This window comes from Podarcis pityusensis (genome assembly GCF_964106645.2).
Source record: "Podarcis pityusensis genome assembly, chromosome: 12".
NCBI lineage: Eukaryota > Metazoa > Chordata > Lepidosauria > Squamata > Lacertidae > Podarcis > Podarcis pityusensis.
In genome coordinates this window covers 49,512,904-49,539,258 of record NC_138037.1, presented here as the reverse complement: position 1 = coordinate 49,539,258, position 26,355 = coordinate 49,512,904, and the positions used below count along the sequence as shown (strand labels likewise).

The 26,355-nt window shown below is 43.1% G+C and overlaps 1 protein-coding gene and 1 long non-coding RNA gene across 5 annotated transcripts in view; one reads left to right on the top strand and one right to left on the bottom strand.

The window, feature by feature from the left end:
• Window positions 1-13,970, top strand: part of LOC308460014 (uncharacterized protein) — a 34,597-nt gene extending 20,627 nt beyond the window's left edge. The window contains exons 5-7 of one of the 4 annotated variants that reach the window (XR_013978384.1): window positions 2,628-2,665; window positions 8,395-8,584; window positions 10,757-13,970. Coding sequence is in view for 3 of the 4 variants with exons in the window: in XM_080976037.1 (XP_080832163.1) it covers window positions 10,757-11,086 (330 nt within the window). In the remaining variant the exon portion in view is untranslated. The other 3 variants (XM_080976038.1, XM_080976039.1, XM_080976037.1) reach the window with 3 other exon arrangements.
• Window positions 1,518-2,620, bottom strand: LOC308460080. The gene is made up of 2 exons (XR_013978461.1): window positions 1,690-2,620; window positions 1,518-1,659 (listed from the first exon to the last, which is right to left on the bottom strand). It is a non-coding gene; the product is annotated as an uncharacterized lncRNA (long non-coding RNA).
• Window positions 13,971-26,355: the final 12,385 nt, after the last annotated feature.

Here is a 26,355-nt window from a genome sequence, read left to right as displayed (position 1 = left end):
TCTGCTGTCCCTCATGCTGAGGAAAGCAAACTTTTGGTAAGCACCCAGAACCCCTGGAATCTCATACTGCTGGGAGATTGGCGTGGCATGGAAGAATATTCATAGTATATACATAACTCAATGCAAATATTAACATAGAATATACTGTACAGTTTTGCAAAACTAGGGCAATCCTTGGAGAATTCGAGTTCCTTAAAATGACAAGATTATTTTTTGCATTTGTCGGCAAATGCAATTCTTCATCAAGATAATGCTATTATTGAGTAGGAGGGTTTATTATTGTTATTATAACAACGTAGCTGGTTGAACTGATTGTACAAATGTGAAAAGGGAATTGGAGTGGTTTGTGGCATAAGCTCGCAGGGACGGGCAAAATGAATTCGCAAGTGTTTGCATAGTGCCTAGTACAATGGAGGACTGATTCTAATTAAAGCCTTTGGGAGTTGCTCCAGTAGACATTTCCAATAATATTGCCAGAAAACCTAAAGGCATCTCTCTCTCTCTCTCTCTCTCTCTCTCTCAACATGCTCTGTTATCTGAGCACTATTAAAAGATAAGCAAGAGCGAGAAGTCTTGCTGTGGAACAGTCACAGCTGCTGCTGTTTCACCTGGAAGTTTTTCTCTCCACAGAAGCAAATAGATTTGATGAAGGATTTACTACTTGAGTGATTGTCTAGTGAAATCTAATGCTACTGAAAAAACACTGTACAATTGCTTCCTTTTTGGTAACAAGCCATCAGATGCTTTCAAAAACCCTTTTAAGGGGGAGAATAGAAAAAATGACCTATTTGTGAATCGGTTGTAATTGTTACATGGACTTTCATACCCCTCTCTTTAGTCTGAATTATGTTTGAGTGGCTTCCATCAGGCTAAAAACCCAATAAAAAACGATTCATATCTGCTTCTTTCATTTTATAAGCTCACTGCTGTGACTTTGCAATTGGTAGAATATATATGTGTGTGTGTGTGTTTGCTTTTGCTTTTCACCCTTAACTTTGTTTTTAATTTAATAACATTTCATTTCCACTGAGTTAGAAATGTAACAACTAAATATTTGTATCTTATCTATTTCTCTTCTCACAATTAACTTAAATTGGTAAGCTCTTCAAGCAAACATAACTTTTTCATAAGCTTACAGAGTTGAAGAAGAATCATTTGGTTTATCTCTTCTACTTTTCTGTTTCTTAAAGCTACACTGACTGCTAAGAATGGCTTCCTTTGCTTCTAAATGCTTGGAAAGTGATTGGTTGTCTGTTTCCTGTGTTGTTGTTCTTTATTAAATTTCTATTGCACCTTTAATTTCAAGGACTGCTGGGTGGCCAAAAACAAAGAAAAGGAAAAACAAAAGAAAAAACATTTTAAAAATATCTTCTGCAGCTAAAAATTTAAAGGTCAAATGCCTAGGTCAGAGGTTATCAACCTTTTTGTGTCCATGGCTCCCTTGACCAACTACAGTGGTACCTCGGGTTAAGAACTTAATTCATTCTGGAGGTCCGTTCTTAACCTGAAACTGTTCTTTTTAAAAAAAAAAATTAATTTAATTTTATTAAAATAATTCAACATTAATACATACATATTACGAATATACAGACAAACATACATTTCATACAATCCTTAAATATATTCATACATACCCATACTCAATCCCACACATACTTCCTTTTCCCACCACCATCCCTCACCCCTCACCCCACCCTTGTGTTAGACTTCCAATCTACTCAATTGCAATTTCTTTCCACTTCTATTACTTTCTTTCACACACTTTTAAACCAACTTTCTACTTCTTTTTCTGTTACACATTGTTATCCAACTTATTTAGTATTTCAGTATTTATAATGGAACTTAATTATTCTAATAGGAGTTCTGATTTTTCAATATGATTTTGCAAATACCTTCTCAGCCTGAAACTGTTCTTAACCTGAGGTACCACTTTAGCTAATGGGGCCTCCCACTGCCACCACGTGATTTCTGTTCTCATCCTGAAGCAAAGTTCTTAACCCGAGGTACTATTTCTGGGTTAGTACCAGAAGTCTGTAACCTGAAGCATCTGTAATCTGAAGCGCCTGTAACCCGAGGTACCACTGTATATGCTTTCTGCGGCAGCCCTGTGGGGCTCAGGAGTCCAGTTAGGTCACCCCTTGCTGCAGCTGCTGCCCCTGGTCTCTGAGCTGCCCCCCTGCCCCAAAGAGAGGTGCCTCCTCACACTGCCCCACAGGGGCCTGGGAAACACCCCCTGGCCAGCCCCAGAGGCACCATTCTCCTAGGGAGCTTGTAGCCAGGGCTGCAGCAACAAACAGCTGTGCAAGCCTTTGGGGGCCAGAGACATGAGTGGGCATTAGAGGAGGGAGGGAAGGAAAGAGGGACAGAGGCCAGTGTTGCCCACGGCACCCCTGACCATCATTCAAGGCACCCCAGGGTGTCACGGCACACCTTGAAAACCACTGGCCTATGTGAAAAGGGATGTTTTAGAATTCAGTCTGAATGTTAATAATGAGGCAGACAGAAGCACATTACCTTCTTGTTTCCTTAAAAGTGCAACTCTATGCATGTGCAAGATGATTAATGCTTAGAATTCAATGGGATTTATTGCCAGGTAATGATGTATGTCTACTCTCTTGTCTACGCAGGAATGCATCCCTCTAAATTCAGTGCGGTTTACTTCCAGGTAAGAGGGGCTAGAATTGCAGCCTAACTTCTTTGCTACATTAGGTTAGAATGCTGCAGAAACTTACCTGGGAGTACACCCAGTTGAACTTAATGGACATTACTTCTGAGTAGACACAGATAGGATTGTACTGTTAGCTCCCCCCCCCCTTCCCTTTTAGTTAAGGTCATTACTTCACATGTCTTCTGTTCATTTTAATATTTGTTCACAGAAATAATTTTCGCAATATTGGCAATTCATTTAAACATTTGCTGAGTGTACACATACCCCATTTGTAACACAGACGTCTGCTTTCTAATAAGCAACACAAGACATAATTGATGTTTGTCATGATTACTGAGCGAAGCTATGTGAACATTGCAACCAAATTGCAAAGTCTTATGTTCATTCTCCAGTAAAAATGAAATATCATTGTAGAGCATGTGCTTGAACCATGAAATTAACAACTTGTTTTTAATTGACCTGCTTCGTCTGCAAGCAAATAATTTGTTTACTAATCTGGCTTTTTAACTCTCATTTTGTTTGGTTTTTACAGACTAAAATGCATCACACATAGATATTTATTTCAATAATGGCTTTTATAGAGTTGATATATGTGTGGTGTTTTACACGGTTTTTGAAAACACTCTGTGCAAAAAGTAAAGATAGTCATCTTGTCCCATAATGAAAATTCCAAAATCCACACCAGGGCCATCCAAAAGATCACAAAATAATGTGCATGTTTTCATGGTCTCCAGAACTCTTCCTTCAGGTGGAATAAAATTTTTGACTTGTGGTGACAAGGCCGCGAGCTCATCCACACTTACATTTTGCCCCCCTCTTTCCAGACAGAGGCCCGTCCTTAAAGCTCCATGTCCCAAGTGTGTTTGGTTGGTTGTTTTCCCCCAAGCTTTCCTCGTGAAAATCTGCTCTTTAAAGCAGAATCGGAGTAAACGTCTATTTGGGTTTTCTGTTGATTGACATTTGCTCCAATTGAGCTTTAAAGAGTGGGTTTTTGCAGGGAAAGTTCTGGAGCAAAAAAATAAGGAAATAAAGTTGGGGGTGCTCAGACACAGAGCTTTAAATTGGTTTATGCTTGGAAAGAGCAGAGGAAAAGTAAGTGTGGATAAGCCCCATTAGTATGCATCTGGTAAGAGCCTTAAGGCAAATGTGACAGCAGACATTCAAATGAGGCTCTTAGGTGCTGTGCATAGACCCTCCAAATATCTCTATTTTCTAGGGACATTCCCAGACTTACAGAAGCTGTCCAGTTTCTGATTTGATCACAGAATATCCTGCTTTTCCTTAGATGTCCCTATTTTCATCAGAGAAATGTTGAAAGGTATGGACTTATGCTACCCCCAAGGGCATAAGTAACTATGCAACCTTTAGAAGACATCTGAAAGCAACCCTGTATATGGAAGTTTTACTTAATGTTTAATGTTTTATTAGGTTTTTCAATTTGTTAAGGCAACCCAGTCAGATGGATGGGGTATAAATAATAATAATAATAGAATGGCAGATGAAACTTATGGACTATATGGAATTGGCGGAAATGACTGGCAGAATCCGTGACCAGGGAGAAGAGTCGATGGAGGAAGACTGGAAGAAATTCAAAGACTATCTTCAGAAACACTGCAAAATTAAGGAATGTTAGAGTGATGTTGGATTGAAAATAAGTGGTTTCCAGCTGTACAGGTTAAAGTTAAGGATAGATTAAGATTAAAGATCAAGATTAAAGATGTTTAAAGAAATGGAAATTTGATAATAAAAGGGGAAAATTTAAAGGTATATGACATTAAGAACAAGGATTATGTTTAAAAAAGTTGAAGCTATATATTTTAATATTTTATTAAATTAAAGATTGGGTTTAAAAAAGTGGAAAAGAAACTGCTGGACAAATAATGCAGATTGGAATACAAAAGAGGGAGGTATGAGGAAGTCCAGAAAATAAGTAATTTAAAATTGGGAATGGAAAAGAGAGTTTGTTTTTAATTGTTATGTTTTGTGTTTTTATTGTTAAACTTTGTATTGTTTTTTTTCTGTGTGTTGTTTTTCTTTTTCTTTGTTTAAAACCTTAATAAAAAATTATTTAAAAATAAATAAATAATAATAATAATAATAATAATAATAATCCTCATCATTGAATAGGATGTCCCTATTTTCATCAGATAAATGTTGGAGGGTATGTGTACAGATATCTGGTTGCACCAAGGACTACACAGGGAGGAACAAACATAACAAATGGCTATTTCTATGCCTTCTTTATTTGGCAAATGATGGAACCTATGAATGGCCTATTTCTCTTTGAGGTGGTAAATCTGTGTCTTGGCCACTTCTGACTGCAGGTGTGAAGTGATGCTGCCCAGCTATATCTTCACTGCCTCTCTGAGAAATGGACCTATACAAATAAGATCCAATGTATATGCTGAATTCATATAGACTCAAATAATTACTGAATGGCAGCGGCATGTTTCAAAATTTGGATTTTGTGATGGCATTTTTGTCAGCATCGCCCTAGAGCCAGTGCACCAACTGGACTCTTGCACCTCAACCCCGACTGGGCTAGGCGAGCTGGGTAGCACCGCCAGAGACCTCCTTTCTCACAGGAACAGGTCAAAGTGCTGTGGACTCACAGCTCAGAGCTGAGAGCACCGGATTCACTGTCTCAATAATACAGTCGTTGCGCAGCAGAGTTTTGCAGAGTCTTGCAGAGTATAAACCACTCGGAGAGCAGCTCTGTAGAATATCTTCCTTTTATTCTATAACTACAACTATGATACAAAACTATATACAGAGCTGAATATTCTAAGCATAAATCAATGCTACACTGAGAGTCTGCAGCTGCTCTAACAGCAATCTTATCTCTAGGATCTCTAACACTCTCACTTTCTCCGATACACTGACTGACTGACTCTCTCTCTCACACACACACACAGATATGTTGCTGGGCAGAATAAGTAGATAGGCAGGACACGCCTCCTTCTCTCTGGAGAGTCAGCAGAGACCATCAGGAGATCATCAGGAGATTCTTGGGTATGGGAGGGGTGAAATCTCCTCAATTTTTGTCTACATGTTCTAGCACAGGATAAGGCTAAAAAGGTAAAGGTAAAGGACCCCTGAGAGTTAAGTCCAATTGCGAGCGACTCTGGGGTTGCGGTGCTCATCTCGCTTTCCTGGCCGACAGTTTTTCCGGGTCATATGGCCAGCATGACTAAGCCATTTCCGGCAAAACCAGAGCAGCGCACGCAAATGCCGTTTACCTTCCTGCCAGAGCAGAACCTATTTATCTACCGGTACTTGCACTTTGACATGCTTTTGAACTGCTAGGTTGGCAAGAGCAGGGACCGAGCAACAACTCACTTAAATGGGAACTTTATGCCAGAAAACTGTAATGGGACTCAGACTGGAGTAATTCTTATTTACGTGTGGGATGCGATTTGTCATTCAGCAGCATCCTACTACATCATTTAAAGATTCTGCAGACTCCCAACGGATGTTTCAATGCTTTTCTTTATTTTGCTTTGCTTTGTTTTCATCATTTGCTTATCCCCTCCTTGTATTGAATGAGTTGTGTTGAATGACTGAAAATAGTTACCATAGTTGCATGGTGAATACGAGTGATTGGATTTTGTATCAACATCTTTTAGTATATCTTGTATATAATAAAAATAATAATTTATTATTTATTTTTTTAAAAAAAATAATATTTATTAGTTTTCCAACAAATTAAACACAACACTACAAAACACCAAAAAAGAAAAAACATACAATACAATACAAAAAAAGAAACAAACAAAACAAAACAAAACAAAAACCATTTAAAACACAATCCAATTTCAACATCTTATCTTTCTTTCCCTTATTTCCTCGACCGCCTCACACCTCCCTTTTTGTATTCCACTTCTATTAATTGTTTCAGCAATTCCTTTCCATCTTCCTCTGTTTTCTATCCTATAATTGTCTTAACACATTCTAACCATATTTTCCCCTTTAAAGCTCTATTAATCTAGTTATACTTAATTCCTTGTAACATTTCTACTAAAGCCATATAACTTCATTCCAACATTTTTCTGACATTCATTTATTTTACAGTATTTCTGTAAATAGTCTTTAAACTTTTTCCAGTCTTCTTCCACCGACTCTTCCCCCTGGTCTCGGATTCTGCCAGTCATTTCCGCCAATTCCATGTAGTCCATCAACTTCATCTGCCATTCTTCCCTGGTGGGTAAATCTTGTGTCTTCCAATATTTCGCGATGAGTATTCTTGCTGCTGTTGTTGCATACATAAAAAAAGTTCTATCCTTCTTTAACACCAATTGGCCGACCATGCCCAGGAGAAAGGCAATAATAATTTATTATTTATACCCCGCCCATCTGGCTGGGTTTCCCCAGACACTCTGGGCGGCTTCCAACCAAATATTAAAAACAATACAGCATCAGACATTAAAAACTTCCCTAAACTTCAGATGTCTTCTAAAAGTAAAATAGTTGTTTATTGCCTTGACATCTGCCGGGAGGGTGTTCCACAGGGCAGGCGCCACTACCGAGAAGACCTTCTGCCTGCTTCCCTGTAACCTCACTTCTCGCAGTGAGGGAACCGCCAGAAGGCCCTCGGCGCTGGACCTCAGTGTCCGGGCTAGATGGTGGGGGTGGAGACGCTCCTTCAGATGAACAGGACCGAGGCCGTTTAGGGCTTTAAAGGTCAGCACCAACACTTTGAATTGTGCTCAGAAACGTACTGTATGTCCAAATTATGCATTACACCAACTAAACATTCAATATAGCTGGTACCTTTGCAAGTGCATATTTAACAACAACAACACCATATTATGTTATTGTTTTATTATTTTGCTTTATTGTTTTATTTAGTTTCCCCAGGCACTCTGTGTGGCTTCCAGCACATATAAAAACATAATAACACTTCAAACATCAAAAGCCTCCCAATACAGGGCTGCCTTCAGATGTCTTCTAAAGGTTGTATAGTTCTTTATTTCCTTGACATCTGAAGGGAGGGCATTCCACAGGGCGAGTGCCACTGCCGAGAAGGCCCTCTTGCCTGGTTCCCTGTAACTGCAACTGCATTTGAAATCCTGAAAATTATACTAGGAATGATACGCAGCACAATAGCATGTATCACTTTGTTCTATTTATGAGTTCTTTGAGTGTCAAATAGTTCCCCCCAAAATCCTTTTTGATAGTATCTGTCAGCCAGGTTCAATGGAAATGTGTTAAGATTCTTTAGGCTTGGCAATGTTGTCCCGGACTATCTCTTATTTTGAACTTTGACTTAGCATCTTTGACTGAGCATCTTACACTTGAGACTCTGTTCTATACTTAACACTTTGCTAAGCCAGAGCAACTCTTTGAACATTGGTATGGATGGATCTATCATATTGCATCCTTTATACCTTAGCAGCGAAACAGAACAATGTTTATATCCCAGGCATGAGCAGAAAGCCCTTGTGTGATGCAGCTCTTTCAGTTTTGCAAGAATTATATGGCTATGTAGAGTTAGCTCTATTGCCCTTTATATCTGATATCGTTCAGTTCATATGAGATGTTTAATAGGTTCGAAAACTTATTTCTTCCTGAGCAAGAACAACTAGCTAGAAGTACAAGTTCTTTTGATGGCTCTCTGGGAAAGAAACCCACCCCCTGCTTTCAAACAAATTTGAGGATTTTTAAAAAAACAAATGTTGTTCTAATAGAGGCAAATAATTGATTTTTATACTTTGCCTGCCTTGCAGGTTTTCCAGATTCATTTTCTACCGGGCCATGTTTTGTGTGAACAATGCTGCAACTGAGTATGACTAACCTTTTCCCTAAGAAAATGAGAAAAACGAGATGTTTTACATTTTTGAAACAGGGCTACTAATGCATGAAAAATGCCTCCAGAGATTTTGCACAGAGACAATTTAAGAACAATTGTGTGTGTAGGTAAGGTGTTAGCATCCTGCATATGTAACTTCCATTATTCAAATTCATAAAAGGAAATTTTGCTGTATAGCTTTGTGAATACATTATCCATATTTTCCAAAACAAAAATACCTAGGGTTTAACTTGGAAAGCCAACAAGAAAAATCAATCAACAACGTATCTTGCTGCAGTTTTCAGGGCAGAGAGAAGGAAGCAGTGTGGACCCCCAAGGATATGTATTGGGAATGATCTCAGCAGCCAATTCTGCAGATGATACCAACTTGTTCAGGGTGGTAATATTCAAAGCAGACTGTAAAGAACACCAGAAGGCTTTCTTGGACCTAGGTAGACAGGTCTGTTGATGAGCATTACCCAATATAGCTAAATGGAACCGCCAGATTCAAAGGCAGTATATCTCAGAATACCATTTGCCGGACACCGTGGAAAACAGGATGGTGTACAGATAGACCTTTGAATCTGATTCGGCAGGGCTCTTACGTTTTCAGGCCAACACGAAAAGGAAGTTACCCCTTTGCAGCAGATTCTGGCTAAGGGTTGCATGCTTCGGATTTTGCATGACTCGGTGACAGCTGAAATTACTAACCACACCACAATTTCATTATCAGAGCATGGTGTTCTCAGCATACACATTACGGGAACTTTTGGCAATCTTTCCAAAAAGACTAATCACAATTTCCAATTACTGAATGATGTTTATCTACATGCGTACCAATATTATCGCCAGGAAAAAACCTGAGTAAGCTTTTGTTTGGGCCAGGGAAGCTGGGAAATTAAGGCATTGGAAATTGTGCTTGTGTTCGGTCCTGGAACAAATGAGGATGACATCTCAATATACTTTAAAAGCAAAATGCCTGCAGATGAGGATTAAGGAGTTAAGGGGAGAAACCTACAAGGAAAAAAATGATTATTGGCAAGGAATATGGAGGAAGAGAGTGAACTGGCATTGTGTAAAAGCTCTATAGTGTGCCAGGCATAGGAGGAAGCAAAGGAGATTAGGTGGAGTCATTTAAGAGAACAGGACCTAACAAAGAGATTAAGAGAGCAGTTTGTGACAAAAAGACAAAACTTTTAGATGAATGGTTGTCTCTTTGTACATTTAGTCAAGGATGCCCAGGATTTGGTTCATGATGTGTTTTTTAATCACTCGGGACAGTTCTGTTAAATTCAAGAAGTATGAAAACTTGTCCAGAAAGTCTAACACAGTCATATTTAATTTTCAGGAGAGAAAACTCTTAAAAATCATGATGGGATTAGTTTGAAGGAAGTTGGAAGGGACAGTCAGGAGTCTCAGATATCTTCCGGAAGCTTGGATATTATCAAAGGCTGTGTACACAGTATGTAGGGACGCGGGTGGCACTGTGGTCTAAACCACTGAGCCTCTTGGGCTTGCCAATCAGAAGGTCGGTGGTTTGAATCCCTGTGATGGAGTGAGCTCCCGTTGCTCTGTCCCAGCCCCTGCCAACCTAGCAGTTCAAAAGCACACCAGTGCAAGTAGATAAATAGGTACCACTGCGACAAGAAGGTAAACGGCGTTTCTGTGCACCCTGGTTTTGGTCACTGAGTTCTGTTGTGCCAGAAGTGGTTTAGTCATGCTGGCCACATAATCCGGAAAGCTATTTATGGACAAACGCCGGCTCCCTTGCCCTGAAAGCAGAGATGAGCGCCGCAATCCCATAGTTGCCTTTCTCTGGACGTAACTGTCCACAGGTCCTTTACCTTTTTTTTTTAACACAGTATACATTTAAAGCACATGGCTTAGTCCAAAGAATCCTGGGAACTTTAGTTTACACCTCACAGAGCTATAAATGGCAGCAACTTAAACTACAGTTCCCATGATTTTTTTGAGGGGGCACCATGTGTTTTAAGTGTGTACAGAGCCTTAAACTACTATGATAGAAGCAGAATAATGTTTGTGCCGATTCAGCAGTAAAGAATGGGTTTTCATGGGGGAAGCACTGGGCAAAAGAAAGAAAGAAAGAAAGAAAGAAAGAAAGAAAGAAAGAAAGAACTCCAACATGGCACTTGAAAGCACAGACCTTTGGCCTCTGGCTTTCTAGGCACAGATAAGTGTGGCTCCTCCTAGACCGGAAGGAGGATAAGACTTCCTGCCTCACTGGAGCTTTGCTTGAGAAACAAGTTCTATCTGAGCTCTGCTGTGTTTGGTACTTCCAGGTTTGGTCTTCTGGTTTGCCCTCTTCTTCTGATTTCTGTTTGGTCTTCACCCGCTCCAGACTTCAGCTCAGAGCACAGCCATGGCGAAAAGGTACAAACAAGCCGAAGAACAAACAAGGAAATGAGGAAAGGCAAAAAGCTTCTTGTAAATGGTGGAGGCTTTACCAAAATGAGAAAACTATAAGAGGAGCACAACTCTGTAAAAAGCACAATAATTTGAGGATTATATTGCTTAAAACAAACAGTGCACATTTCTTCAAATGCATTCGAATCAAGAAATTGGCCAGAGAGGCAATTCTAGCGCTAGATGACAAACCTGAGAAAGAATGACTGGGAAATGATAGTGAATCTGCAGAAAAGCTAAATTAATTCCTTGCATCTGTCATCGCTGAAAAGGCTGCTGGAAAGACTATCATGATGGGCCAAGCAATTTTGTACTCCAGTTATGTTGGGTCTGAAGATGCACTACCACTGCTTGAGTGGAAAGGCTGCCATATGCGATACACAGGCGGGAGGAGAGAGGAAACAAGTTGTTTGGGAAATCTGAAAATGGAAGAAAAACACTTACAATTGCCAACTGTGGTAGAGGTGAGGATGATGCCAACCTATCACACACAGAAGGAACTAATCTGTGGAGATTGAGCTGGAGGCATGTCTGTCACGTTGCAATGCTCCCCCAATGCAAGAGACAAAGAGAACCGAGCAGAGGCAGCAGCCACCATCAAGAGAACTCCATGATCTGGTTTGCCAAAGCCCCTAGGCTTCCAAACATATTGCTATGTTTGGAAGAATCAGGGCACAGGGTAAGAAGTTAGAAAGGTGTCTTGAATTTTGCATTCTCTGTCCAGAATTTGGAGAATTCTCTGGACCATTATTCTCACTGTGGTTTGAATAAAAACTGAATAATTTCCATGCACTGCTGTCTTCTTTTGACCTGGAGAACCAGTGTGAACTAGCCACCCCCTGTAAGGTAACAATACCACGCAGGTGGCGCTGTGATCTAAACCACAGTGCCACTTATGCAAACCAGCCTGGCTGGCCGAGCGAAGAGCAAATCTGTTAACATGACAGAAGGGGTTGGTGGGCCATCAGAGAGGGATCCTTTGGCCTGGGGAGACAGATGGTGTCAGGGTAACTGGGTGTGAGGTGCCACAAAAAGGAGTCTTTTAGCAAGGTGTTATGGGGAGAAGAAATACTAGTATCCATCTTGGGCAGGTTGGCTGCAGGCTGGCTGGGAGAGATGCCTTGGACTCTAGGGCTGCACTGCTGTGGCTTACAAGCCCCTCTTGAAAGAACCATGCTGTAAGAGCTGGACTCCCTCCATGCAGGCTGAAGGTGTAAATAGGTGAAAAAACCACATTTCGTAAAACTATTACAATCTCTGTCGTGTCTCAGTTCTCCAAAGGAACACAGACCCTGGGTGAGTGCTTGGAACCCTCTGGGATCTTACTATTGCTTGGCAGAGAGTGGGGGTGGCACCCAACTTTTGCAACAATACACTCCTGGCACTGGCGTGGAAGATTCGGGTCAAAAGCAAAGGCCACAACTGGAGGAAGTAGATGACGATCACAGTTATCAAGCAGAAGCAGCATTGCCAATGAAAAGAATCCTGCTCCCTAGGTTGGGAAGCCCAGAGGTGAAATGAGTGCGCACTCTCTTCCTCAGCTTTTCAGGGGTGTCGTTCTTACATCTCTTGTGGAAATCCAGAACAAACACCTTCCTCCCCACTTTTGCATAACAGGCTTGACAGCCTTGGTCCTTGGCTGCAGTCCAAGAGCAATTTCCTTGTTTAAAGCCACCTACTTGTAGAGCAAGTGTTTTTCTTTGCTCTCTTTCAGTTCCTTTTTCATTTCTTGATCCCTGGGTGGGTGGCCTGGCTGGCTTGTTGTCCACACCTTCTGCAGCTTGTGGAAGGCTTGTGCGGATGCGCAGCCCAAAGTTCAACTGTAGTCAAAGAGAAAAGGCAGAACCAAGAAGCACGGCAAGAGGCAAAGCAAGTTGCAGAGTCAAGAAATGGCCTAACTGCAAAGGGAGTTACCAAGAACAACACCTCTGTCTGGGGAGCTTTACACCTTATGAGGATTGGAATTCACACAATGGCGGCACCAGGTCCTGGAGGGGACAAGCAACTGGGGAGGGTGTTGGCTTTTGTGCCCAAATTGCAGACTTCCTAGAAGCTTTTGGGCTTTCCATCGTCTGCACCCTACTGTAGGCAGGATGCTGGGTTCATCCTTGGCCTGATTCTGCATGGGGTCAGGAAGATGAATGCTACTGAAGAATCACATCCATCTATCCATCATGTGATTTACCATCCTAGTCCACATAGTGACCAGAAGCAGCTATTTACAGAAAAACTGAATTAAGTGGAAATTTGACTCTAGGCCTCAAGTGCATAATAAGTCTGTAAATAGTGTCTGTATTTTTAGGACTGCACATTAAATATTTTAAGCCCTTTAAATATTTATAGGCACGGCTGTTGTATTACTATGTGCCTAGTGATGCAGCAAATTAGTTTTGACCTTTGTTGTTTACAACACAGTGATGCCGATTTGTATTACCATTTGTTACAAACCCGTTTTAGAAATACACATAATAGCACTCCTTGGGTGATCAAAGATCAGGTTGAAGAACTCCCACTCCCAATGGTTGATCATATATTATGAGCGAACAATATTGCTAATGTTCTCCTTTCAAGATGAATCTGCAGGTCACCACATGGACAAACTGGGGAAGAATTGTGAGGATGCTAAGTCCACTGGGAGGCAATTTATTTTGATAAGATATGCCCAGTTAGGCCAAAGGAGAGGAAAGTTATGGGATTTATCATATACTTGAAATGAGGTCAAGAAGAATGGTCTTTCCTGCCTAATGAAACAAGAAGCAGTGGATTTTAGAATTAGGTTGAAATTTTGGATAAACTTTAATGGCTTTGAGTTGGATCCTAACTTTCCTTTCCTGAATGGCAATTCGTATTCATAGAACATGACCGTTCCACGTCATACTTACAGGCTCTGAAGCATCCTGTGCCATTCATAATATGACCTTGGGGATCTTTAAGGAATAGTGTAAGATTAGTGGCTCTAAGTTCTAGTTTCAGAAAGCAAAATGCTAATGGGTCCATAATCCTAGCAGCCACCTTGTCAGCTTACGGGGAGTGGCCCATTAGGCTCTCCTAGGCCTCTGCTGCTGTCATGGAACAAAATACATTGCTCACCAGGCCTAATAATAATAATAATAATAATAATAATTTATTTATATCTAGCCCATCTGGCTGGCTTTTCCCAACTACACTGGGCAGCTTCCAACCGAATATTAAAAACAATACAGCATCAAACATTAAAAGCTTCCCTCTTCCAACAGTCACCTCTATGACTGACTGAGGGCAGGAAGGAGAGAGCACAAAGTACTTTCCTCTCCACATATCATTCTGATGGGCATTTTGCTAGTTTTTAATAAAGGCGGTCTGATGGCAGTTGCTATTTGGGAAATATAGCCAATATTGAGGAATGAAAATAGAATGCTTCAGGTTGAAGATAGCATGCTTTCTTCATAAATCAATATCTTGGGTTCTTTTGCAATTACTACAATGAAGCTCCAGAGAATACTGTTCATTTTATCACTATGGGAGAGTTATGGCCGGACTGTTTGTTACAGCAAATGAAACATAAGTATAGGTCATAACATATGATCGGTCCAAATGCCATGGAAAACAGGTAGCTGTGAGATTTTAAAATAGAAACTTCAACATCTTTAACCTCTTGGCTAGGATTTTCTTTTCTAGAAATATTTGTGGCCGACAGATGCAACTCCCCCCTCCCAGTCTGAGGGATTTTCATGGACATTTGACTGATTTCCACCCGGACACTGCTGCAAACTGCAGTATTCCAGATATGTCCGGGAAATTCTGGACATACGCCAACCCAGTTTTTTCCTTGGTCTTTCATTTCTCTTTTTATATCTAGTATTCATGGCACAATTTTCCAGTAGATTATTCAACATTTAAAATACACTACAGTATGCTTTTGCTTTAAAGAAAAATGGTTGCAAACATTGGGACCTTTGTAACTCCATCACACTCAGCCATGTTTTCCCCATCAGATGTTTCTGAAAAATGGTCAGATTATGAAGTAGACAATTCATGACAAATTTAATAACAATAGGACAGATCTTCTTGATTTCATGATGAATAGAAGTTTTACCACTGGCCAGAGGTTGCAACAAATAAGAAAGCCTATCAAGATTTTCTTTTTTCTAGGTCTTCTGCTGAGAAATATTACAGAACGTCCTGTCCTAAGGAGATATGTTCTCCTCCTGATTCTGTCCTTTTCCTTCTGTCAAGCACTTGACTTTCTCATAAATCTGCCATTTGCTTTGTCTTGTTTCTGTTCTCCCTGCTTGCTCATAATGCAAAGTACGGTAAACATAATAAAGGAGAAGAGAGCTTTGAGATATTAGGGCAGGAGTGCAAACCTCAGTCGTAACTCCAGCTTGCTGTGCAAAGCATTCAGATGCAAGAGCTCCACAGCACAAAATGTGGATCTTCGCCTTCTGCTTGTTACCTAATTAGGTACTATCTGTCCAGCGAGGACTCATTATCCAAAGACACAATGGAGCTTTCAATCAGTTGAAGAAAGAAAATGGAAACTTTGGCTTTTAACTGCTTCCATGAACTTATTGAGTTGCTCAGTTGGTAGAGAATGAGATGGTTGTCACCAATGGAAGCAAAGGCTCAGAAAAAACTCAATATGGAGGCCAAATGGCCGAAGTATTGGGAAATTTTGGAACAAGAGGGTGACAGATTAAAACTGCAGAGTTTTGAAAAATTAAAAAACAGAGTACAAGATTGGCTCCATTATTATCAAATAATGGAGGCGTATAATTTGGATAAAAAAATTGGCTTCCAGATGGAAAAATCAAAGTTGGAAACAGAATTGTTAGACCCTAAAGTTAAGAATTTGTCAAGAATGTATAACTTGCTGTTGAACTGGAATACTCAAGATGAAATGGTGAAATCTGCTATGATTAAATGGGCACAAGATGTTGGACATAATATTATGATGGCTGACTGGGAACAGTTATGGACCACTGGTATGAAGTTTACGGCATGCAATGCCTTAAAAGAGAATTTAATGAAAATGATTTATAGGTGGTACATAACACCAGTCAAGCTTGCAAAAATCTATCATTTGCCCGATAATAAATGTTGGAAATGTAATGAAACTGAAGGTACATTCTTTCACCTTTGGTGGACATGCCCAAAGATTAAGGCATTCTGGGAGATGATCTATAACGAAATGAAAAAGGTATATAAATATACCTTCCTGAAGAAACCAGAGGCCTTTCTCCTGGGCATGGTCGGCCAATTGGTGCCAAAGAAAAATAGAACTTTCTTTATGTACGCTACAACAGCAGCAAGAATACTCATTGCAAAGTATTGGAAGACACAAGACCTACCCACCAGGGAAGAATGGCAGATGAAGCTGATGGACTATATGGAACTGGCGGAAATGGCTGGCAGAATTCGAGACCAGGGAGAAGAGTCGGTGGAAGAAGATTGGAAAAAATTTAAAGTATACTTACAGAAACATTGTAAAATTAATGAGTGTTAGAAGGATGCGGGAATGAAGTTACATGGTTTTAGTAGAAATGCAACAAAGAATTAAGTAAAAGTTGATTGATAATGGGTTAAATTGAAAAAATTCAAGGTTAGACCGTTAAGATAAACTATAGAATAAAAATTGAGAAAGATGGGAAGAACTTGCTGAAATAGTGAATTGAATTAGAATACAAAAAAAGGGAGGTGTGAGGAGGTCGATGAAACAAGTAAAGGAAAGGTAAAGACATGGAATACTGGATGTGTGTTTTAGTTTCTTTAGTTTCTTTTTTGTCTGTCTTTTTTGCTGTATTGATATGTTTTGTTATTGTTCTTTTTCTTTTTTATTGTTATTTTTTTCTTCTTTTTTCTGTAATTTTTAAACTTTTAATAAATATCACTTTAAAAAAAAAAGAGAATGAGACTTCTTACTTTCTGGGTTGTGGGTTTGAGCCCCACATTGGGCAAAATATTCCTGCATTGCAGGGGGTTGGACTAGATGACCCCCAGGGTCCCTTTGAACTCTACAATTCTATGATTCTAAGTTTAAAGACATCTGCATATGAACACACACAACATGAAGGAGCTTTTCTTAGGATCCTGAAGGAATTGAATTGTAACTGTTGGCATTCTATTTGTGTATCATAACTTGATTAAATTTGATATGGTCCACTAAGGGGCCAGATAAAGCTGTTTGGAGGCCTAGAGGCAATCTGTGAGCTACTGTTCCTGACAACTGCTCAACTGAAATTTGAAACAGCAAACAAACAACACATCTTCAGACTAACCCGCCTACCAGCAATTATATTTTTATGTCCGAGACTTGCCACTTGAGCAGATGCGAATGCAGGATGACCTACATAAAAAAAACAAAAAAACCAACCACCCCAAGAATACTGCAATCTCCACAAAATATTTTCCCCACAGCAGGCTCTCAAGTTTGGCTAGAATCTACAACACAGCATAATGGTAAATCTAGCCTGCAGAAGAAGGGTGTTGAAGGTTGTCTCCCACTTTACAGTGATAGCAAGAAAACCAGCGTGAGTCCAATGCACACAGAAGGGAACTTGGGAATTACATTCCTATATACGCTCCTACAGAACTCAGCGGGGCAAACATCTAGGTTAAGTGTGTATAGGACTGTATTCGAAACGATGTCCTATGAGGAGCAGTTGAAAGAGCTGGATGTGTTTAGCCTGGAGAATGAAAGAACGAAAGAATAAGGGGAGACATGATAACGCTCTTAAAATATTTGAAAGCTGTCATGCAGAAGATGGAACAGACTTGTTCTTTGTTTTTTTCAGAATTTTTCAATTTTTCAAAATTGTTTTTTATTGCACATTTATAAAGAAAAAGAAAAGAGAAGAGGGAAAAGGAGGGGAAAGAACTCCCCCTTAGCTCGCATTAACTGTACAATGAACATCACCATATCCATCTTAATGTACACTGTGATGGGACGATGAGCTGCTTGTGTGTAAAATCCTAGTCCCTCAGAGTTTGGTCAAGTTTGCAAACCTCTGTCTGTAACGGAGCCCCTTAAACATGGCTCCGTCAGTCGCTGGCAGATTCCGACAGTGGTTGCTTTCGGAATCGCTTCCAACATAAAAGCTCCTTAACGGAAACACGTCTTCTGGACTCTCTGCGTGACAGTTTCCGGCGAGGAGTGGGTGTCCCTACAGGAGGTCCTGAAACCTCCCCACTGTTTTCGCTGGAAGTGTCTCTGAGCCATCCCTCCAGCTCCCTTTCCCTCAGCTCAGCTCCTCTCCCCCTACTGGTTCCCTCTTCAGCTGCTGAGTCTCTCCCAACCTGTGTGAGCCCTTTCACTTCCCTTCCTTCCGATGGCAGTTCCCTGACATCCACCTCCCCTCCAGGGCCCCCTTCATCCCCTCTCGCCCCCTCCTCTACGGGCGGTGAGGAGGCAAAACCCCGGAATGAACTTCCTTCATCTTCCGATGTCCCGAACACTTCTCTCCACCTGTTGCGGTTCCTGGTCTCGAAGTACTCCTCCTCCTCAGAGTCCATCTCCCCTTCCCCTTCCGATTCCGAGAATCCTTCCAACTCCTCCTCCTCATCGGTGGTCCCAAAGTATTCCCTCCGGAACCTCTCCACAGGCTGAGGTTTCCTTGGGAACCTTTGATGGAACGTTTCTATCAATACCTCGTCATTGATATCTTCTGCCATTACCCAAGTGTTTTCTGACTCCGGTTCTCCTTCCCACGCTACCAAATACTCCACCTGATCCCCCTTCCATCTGGCGTCGAGGATTTCTGCCACATGGCTGCTGCATTCCCTTTCTTCTATGACCGGTCCCCGAGTGGCCATCCCTTCTCGTCCCCCCTCATACGGTGACAGTAACGACCTGTGAAATACTGGGTGCAGTTTCATGTGGTTGGGTAACCGGAGCCTGAAAGCCACTGGGTTGACCTGTTGAATGACCTCAAAGGGACCCAATCTCCTGGGTCTTAATTTCTTACAACCTCCTTTGAACGGCAACCCTTGGGTTGACAGCCACACCCTATCTCCCACCCTTATGGTTTCACCTTCCCTTCGGTTCTTGTCTGCCTGCCTCTTGTATTCTTCCTTCGCCCTTTCTAAGATGAGTTGGAGCTGACAATGGATTGCTTCCATTTCTTCTACAAAATGCTCGGCTGCCGGGACACCCCATCTCTCCCCTTCTCCCCCTGGGAAAGCCCTGGGATGACACCCATAATTAGCCAAGAAGGGGCTCATCCCTGTGGACACATTCTCGGCATTGTTGTAGGCAAATTCCGCCAGCGCCAACTTTTCTACCCAGTCATTCTCTCTGTCATTGACATAACACCTCAGGTATTGCTGGAGGACCCCGTTTGCTCTTTCCGCCTGCCCGTTGGTTTCAGGGTGCCGGGCAGTCGAAAAGTTGACCTCCACCTGCAGTAAGCTCATGAGCTTCCTCCAGAACCTGGAAGTAAATTGTTTTCCTCGGTCTGAGACCACCCTCAATGGCACCCCGTGCAACCTAAAAATGTGTTCTACAAATAACTTCGCTGTCTCTTCCGCCGTGACTGCATGCGAGCAGGCTACAAAGTGGCACATCTTTGTTAGTAGGTCTACCACCACCATGATGGCTGTTTTCCCCTTGGACTTCGGCAGATCAGTCATAAAATCTATCGACACTGCCTCCCAAGGTCGTTCTGGGGTTGGTAAGGGTTCTAATAGCCCCGCCGGTGCCCGCCTCTCCCCTTTGGCTCGCTGGCATTGCTCACACCCTCTTACATACTCCCGTACATCTTCCCTCACCTTAGGCCACCAAAATTCCCTGGTGACCAACCACATGGTTTTGTGTTGTCCAAAATGCCCCGCCGTGGGGCTGTCGTGCAACTGCTTGAGTACCCTCCCCCTTAAGTCTCCTTCAGGGATATACAGTGCCCCTTTGTAATACAAAGCTCCATTTCTTTCCTCGAAACCCCCTGGTTCCTCTCCCTCACCCCTAAGACCTCTGAGCTTATTCTGGGCGTATTCATCATTCTCTGTTTCCTCTACCAGTTCTCTTTGTCCCACCAATGCCGCCCCACACACCCAGCGGTCCTCTGGAATGACATGTCTCTCTTCGGGTGCTCCCTCCCCCTCCAAATATTCAGGTTTGCGTGAGAGAGCGTCCGCCCTAATGTTCTCTGGGCCTGGCACGTAACAAATCTCAAAGTTAAATTTGGAGAACTCCTGGGCCCATCTCACTTGCCGTTGGTTGAGCACTCGTGCCGTCCTCCAATACTCTAGGTTCTTGTGGTCAGTGCACACTTGCACCTTATGTTGTGCGCCAATTAGCAGGTGCCTCCATCTCCGGAACGCCTCATGAATGGCTAGTAGTTCTCGGTCATACACCGTGTAGTTCCTCTCGGATTTGTTCAGCTTTCGCGAAAAAAAGGCACACGGTCTCCACTCTGACTCCTCCTTCCCTGGCTGCAGAAGCACCGCCCCAATAGCTCTGTCTGATGCGTCAGTTTCCACTCTCATCGGTTTTTGTAAATCCACATGCAGGAGTTGTTGTTCCGAGGCGAAGGCCCTTTTTAGTTCCTCAAATGCTCGCTCCGCCTCCTCAGTCCAAACGAACTTCTTCTTACTGCTGAGACAGTCCGTAATGGGCGCCGTCAGGTGGGCAAAGTTTCGGATGAACTTACGATAGAAGTTCCCAAATCCTAGGAACCTCTGCACATCCTTCCTTGTTTTGGGTGTTTTCCATTCCAGCACCGCCTGGACCTTGCCGGGATCCATGGCCAATCCCTTGTCTGACAGGCGATACCCCAGGAATTCCACCTCCTTGGTATGAAACTGACACTTCTCCAGTTTCACCCACAGCTGGTTGGCTTGCAGCCTGCTCAACACTTCTCTGACGTCTCTCACATGCTGCTCCTCATTCTCAGAATACACCAACACGTCGTCTAAGAAGGCCACACAATTCTTGTAAAGCAAAGGCCCCAGGACGTGGTTCATAAACGATTGAAAGCACGCGGAGCCTCCTTGTAGGCCGAAGGGCATAACTAAATATTCAAATGCCCCCAAAGGGGTGAACATGGTGGTTTTCCATTCATCCCCCTTCCTTATTCGTATCAGGTTGTACGCCCCCCTTAGGTCCAGTTTAGTAAAAATCTTTCCCTTCCTGACCCTTGTCAAAATGTCGTCAATCCTGGGCATAGGGAAAGCCACTGGTTCTGACACTGCATTTAAGGCCCTGAAGTCACACACAAGCCTCGGCTTGTTCGTGTTTTTTTTATCCACAAAAAACACTGGGCTGCCCCCCACCGCCCTGGACTCTCTGATGAACCCTCTCTTCAGGTTCTTGTCAATGAACTCTCTTAGCTCCTGCATCTCTCTGTCTGACATGGCGTACAGCTTGCCTACAGGGAGCTGTGCCCCAGGGAGTAAATTGATTTGACAGTCAAAGGGTCTATGCGGGGGTAGTTGGTCAGCTTCCCTTTCGCTGAAGACGTCGCGGAGATCTGCGTATTGTCGTGGTACCTTCACGTTCTCCGTTACTTCAGTCCCTGCTAGGGTGGCTTGGGCCCCTGCCAAACCCTTTCCCTCTTTGCAGTGTTCTAAGCAATGTGCTGAACCAAAAGAAACCACTCTCTGATGCCAGCCCACCAGCGGATCATGTAACGCTAGCCAGCTCATCCCCAATATAATGGGAGCTCCTCCCAAGGTGGCCACATTAAACGCTATCAGTTCGGTGTGCCTTGCCACCTTCATTATCATTGGGACGGTCTGCAAGCTGACTTCTCCTCCCAACAGCTCCCTGCCATCGATCGTGGTCACCTGCAGGGGGTTGCTTAAAGGGATCGTCTGTATCTGGTGTTCAGCTGCAAACTCTTTGCTCATGAAATTGCAGGAGCTGCCTGAGTCCAACAGCGCCTTTATCTTTAGAGGGTGTCCGTTTGGCAGCTCTAGCGCCACTTCTATCACTAGGGCGGGTTTAGGAGGTTCTGGCGTGGGCACTTTCACTGCTCTTTGGCCTGGCTGCTGTGCCCCGACGGTGGCAGCCAGGCGTTGGCTTTTACTTGCTTCGGTATTTCTTCCTCTCTTCCCTCCACAGCTCCTACCATCCCTTGCCATTCCTTCCTCTGGGGGCAGACTCTGGCAAAGTGACCTGGCTGTTGGCAGAGATAGCATTTCCGGGCGCCTTTTCCCTCCTTCTTTCCCCCCTCACTGGGCTTTGAAACTGCGCGCGCGCGCGCTGTTCCGATTTCCATCGGCTCTGCCGGCGGGAAAGTTGGCTCTGGAATGTCTGGAATGCGGAACTCCTTCCAACGTTCCCCCTTCCCTTCCCGCCTCTCCAATGCTCTCGCCTCCTGGCGCGCTCCTATGGTCAGCGCTGATTTGGTCAGCTGGTCCATAGACTCCGCCCTGGGCGCCCGGGAAAGTTCGTCTTTCACAGCCGAAGAAAGCCCTTCTTCAAAGAGCATTTGAATGGGTTCCGCCGATAGATCCCACCCCAATTTATGGATCAACATGGTGAACTCAGTCCAGTACTCACGGACAGATCGGCTCCCCTGTTTGCAAGCCATTAACTGTCTGCGGACCACTCCCTGTTCAATATCGCTGGAAAACATCAGATCCATGGCGCGAAAGAACTTCATCGTGTCCTTTAGGATGTCACTATTCGCTGCCATCAGGGGTCTAACCCAGTCTCTCGCCCCCTTTTCAAGATGCCCAATCACGAAAGCCACTCGTGATTCCTCGTCAGGGAATTCATCAAACTGCAGATTGAGGGCATATTGCATCTCTGTCCGAAAGCCATGATAGTCTTTGGGCTCCCCCCCAAACTTCTGCACCAATCCTGGTACCTTTCTGACGAGCTGGGTGTCTTTCCCCTTTTTGTCTGCATCCTGAGCCCTCCTCTCCTCAAGCCTCGCCGTCTGCAGCGCTAGCTGGACCTCCAACACCCGGTACCTTTCTTCCAGGCTTGGACCCGCTCCAGCTCCTGCTTCTCCGGTTCCGGCTGGGTTGCTCATGATGCCTTCTCCTGCACAAGCTGCTCACGAAGACTGTCGGAATGCTGTGATGGGACGATGAGCTGCTTGTGTGTAAAATCCTAGTCCCTCAGAGTTTGGTCAAGTTTGCAAACCTCTGTCTGTAACGGAGCCCCTTAAACATGGCTCCGTCAGTCGCTGGCAGATTCCGACAGTGGTTGCTTTCGGAATCGCTTCCAACATAAAAGCTCCTTAACGGAAACACGTCTTCTGGACTCTCTGCGTGACAGTTTCCGGCGAGGAGTGGGTGTCCCTACAGGAGGTCCTGAAACCTCCCCACTGTTTTCGCTGGAAGTGTCTCTGAGCCATCCCTCCAGCTCCCTTTCCCTCAGCTCAGCTCCTCTCCCCCTACTGGTTCCCTCTTCAGCTGCTGAGTCTCTCCCAACCTGTGTGAGCCCTTTCACTTCCCTTCCTTCCGATGGCAGTTCCCTGACATCCACATACAAATGAATATGTGCCATTCAAATGTCCGAATAGATATCTAAACAAAATCAATGTTTATAAAAGTATGTTCTAATGTAGCAAGGGCATTGTCTTCATTGCACAATAGAGGGTGAATATTTATGCTTCCAGGCTCAAAGTGTATATGTATCTTAGCAACCATTAAGGCTCATAAAGTCCATTTTTGTTGCCCTGTTTTTAATCGTCATATGACAGGGATATAATTCAAAAGTACTTGGACAGCCACAAATATCAAGGTTTTTGCCAATACAAAATTAATATGGGCAACAAAAGGCGATATCACTGGAAAACCCACATCATGTGCCTCAATGAGCCACTTCCAGCATTACATCTCCAGAATCTATCTAAATTAAACAATGCCGTCATAAAGAGATGTGGAGTCCAGCACACCCAAAGCAACAATTTTTGCTCAACAAATTTTAAATCTAGAAAAACGTTTCATATGGATCCTACAACCACTTCCCATTTTTTAAGGTTGATTAGTACATTCTAACTCCCTGTTCCACTCTTCCCTAATGTGATCTGCTTTACAGGCTTCCCATAAACCTTTAGAAACAATAGTGATGGATTTAGTTTTTTGCAAGGATACAGTTATTCTAGCAATTCAGGAAACGCTGAAGCACTCAGCTAAACCTCCTGCTGCAGTTGCAAGATTCCTGCACTGAACAGGGAGCTGGACTAGCTCCAGGGATCATCTCAACTCTAAAAGTATTAAATTATAATAAATACTTTAGAGTATTTGGTAGCCCACCCTTCAGCCAAAAATGCTCCAAGTGTGGTGGCCTACATACACTTAGAACAAGACAGTCCCTGCCCGCAGGCTTACAATCTAAAAAACCACAACACACGAGGAAAATGGGACGGGGAGAGAGGGGGGAATTAAACTCAAGAACCAATTATTAAAAGTGATTCTACAGGATTTTTTAAAAGGAGTTTTATTATAATAATAAAAAGGAGATGGGGGAAACACAATACAATGGGAAGAGAAAAACACGGGGAAACCCTAGAGAGCATAGCATGTGATTCCCACACTTATGATTCTATGGTTGTATTGTTAATCTGAGAGCTGAGTATTCTAGACCCACTTCTACAGATTCATTTAAAAATAATAATTTCTATTACATTTTCTATTTCACAATTTCAAATAAACATTTTACAAACTTTAAAACATCTAGTGACTTCCCTCCTTCTCTTTCCATGGTTCATTTTGCAATTCTTACATCCCTGCGTATTTTACAATAACCATTCCAATCAGTTTTCCGCTATTACATCCATCAAAAATTATTTACTCTGTTGAATTTATCTTAATGCTGCCAGCATTTTCAGCCCTACAGAGTTATTTTCCATATATTCAATAAAGATTTTTCAGTCTTCTTTAAACGTATGTTCTTCTTGCTCTCTGATTCTGTATGTTAAATCTGCAAGTTGTGCATAGTCTGTCAACTAAAGTTGCCAGTTCTCATTAGCTGGGACCTCGCTCACTTTCCAAATTCTACAGATTCATTTTACAGTTTAGGCAACTGCTTTCTTCCTTGCTCTCTCTTCCCTCCATATTTTGGTATGAAAGCTACACAAAAGCTGTGATGTGCTTTATAAACTAATCATAAGCAGTCCATCCAGCCATTGGCCCCTGGCAAAATATAGTGCCAGACTCTCTTATTTTTGGCCGCTGCAGTTTCATCTTGTCTTCAGCTGAGAATAAAACAAACTTTACAGCACACGATCCATGCCCTTCTTCTTAGAAATCCACAATTCGATTCTAAGCCTTTCAAGAATAAATGTTGCAGGCGCCACCTTCCCCTTCTTTGCAAAGTGTCTCCTTTGCCAACTCTGGTGCTAGGAGTCGGCCCCTAGCCAGCTCCGCTGAATACTAACTTCTCCACAGTCTGCAGTATATTTCGCAAACACTGAAGGTTGAAGATGCAGAAATGCTTCTGGAATGATAAACATAAGCCCTTTGAGTTCTAAAATACAAAAATCAACCACCACTTCCCGCCTCTCTCCTTTTCCTATGTGGAGCACACTGGTTTTACTAATGCTATTACTATATGGCATTTGTTTTGGCGTTTTTAAAAATACCTTTTCTTAATGCTGGACTATAAAACGCACTTGAGCTGTGGGGAAAATAATAAACAATGCAATAAACTGACAAGCCCCCTCTTTCCATGTATCATCTCAGAAAGGGAAAGATGCCGTGGCAGAGGCCTGCATGCAGACGAGAGCCTTTGCCAAGGAAACCCCTTTTCCTAGAACGGGCAAAAATAACAGCAAACTCAAGAGAAACTAAGGGTGAGATGCCCTTTTTCGGACTACTTAAATAAATATTAAGGTATGACAAACTCACACGCAGGATTTGAGCTACGAGAAACAGAAGTAATTAGATTATAATATTGGGGTTATGATTTAATAGGTAGAAGAAGATAGGGTGCGGCAGAAGGGGAGAAACGACGACTCCATGGAAAACGGGGAGGCAAGTCGACAAAAATAAGAGAAAAATCGAAATTGTGCTTGGATCGTGTATGTTAAAAAGGTAGGAACTTAATAAAATATAATTGGAAACCTTTTCCCTGAACCCACATGGGAGCTGGGTGCTCCCTGCGGTCCCCCAGTGCACTCTGCCCATGCTCAAGAGCCCTCTCCTCTATGTTATAACATTCCTACATTCCAAGACTTTTTTTGGGGGGGGGATGTTTTAACTTAAAAGCCCCTCCCTGGCTGCTGCTTTCTGCTGAGGGGCAGCAGCTGCCTCCCTCCCTGCCGCTCCTTTGACGAAACTCCCCTCAACTGCTGCAACGTGGGCGCGCGCCACGGCCGGGCATTCGCAGCGCGCGCAAACGGGGAAGCGGTGCGCGCGCGCGCCTTCCACCCCACCCCAACGGAGAGGCCAGAACAGCTCGTTGGCGAGATCCGGAAAGCGCGGCCGCGGCGCGCGCGCGCGCCCGCGTTCCCTTAACCGCCCGCCTCAGCCTCTCCTCCTCCCTCAGGAGCCGCCGCTTCCCTCTGATTGGCCGCCTGGCGTCCCGGCCAGGTGTCGGCGGCGG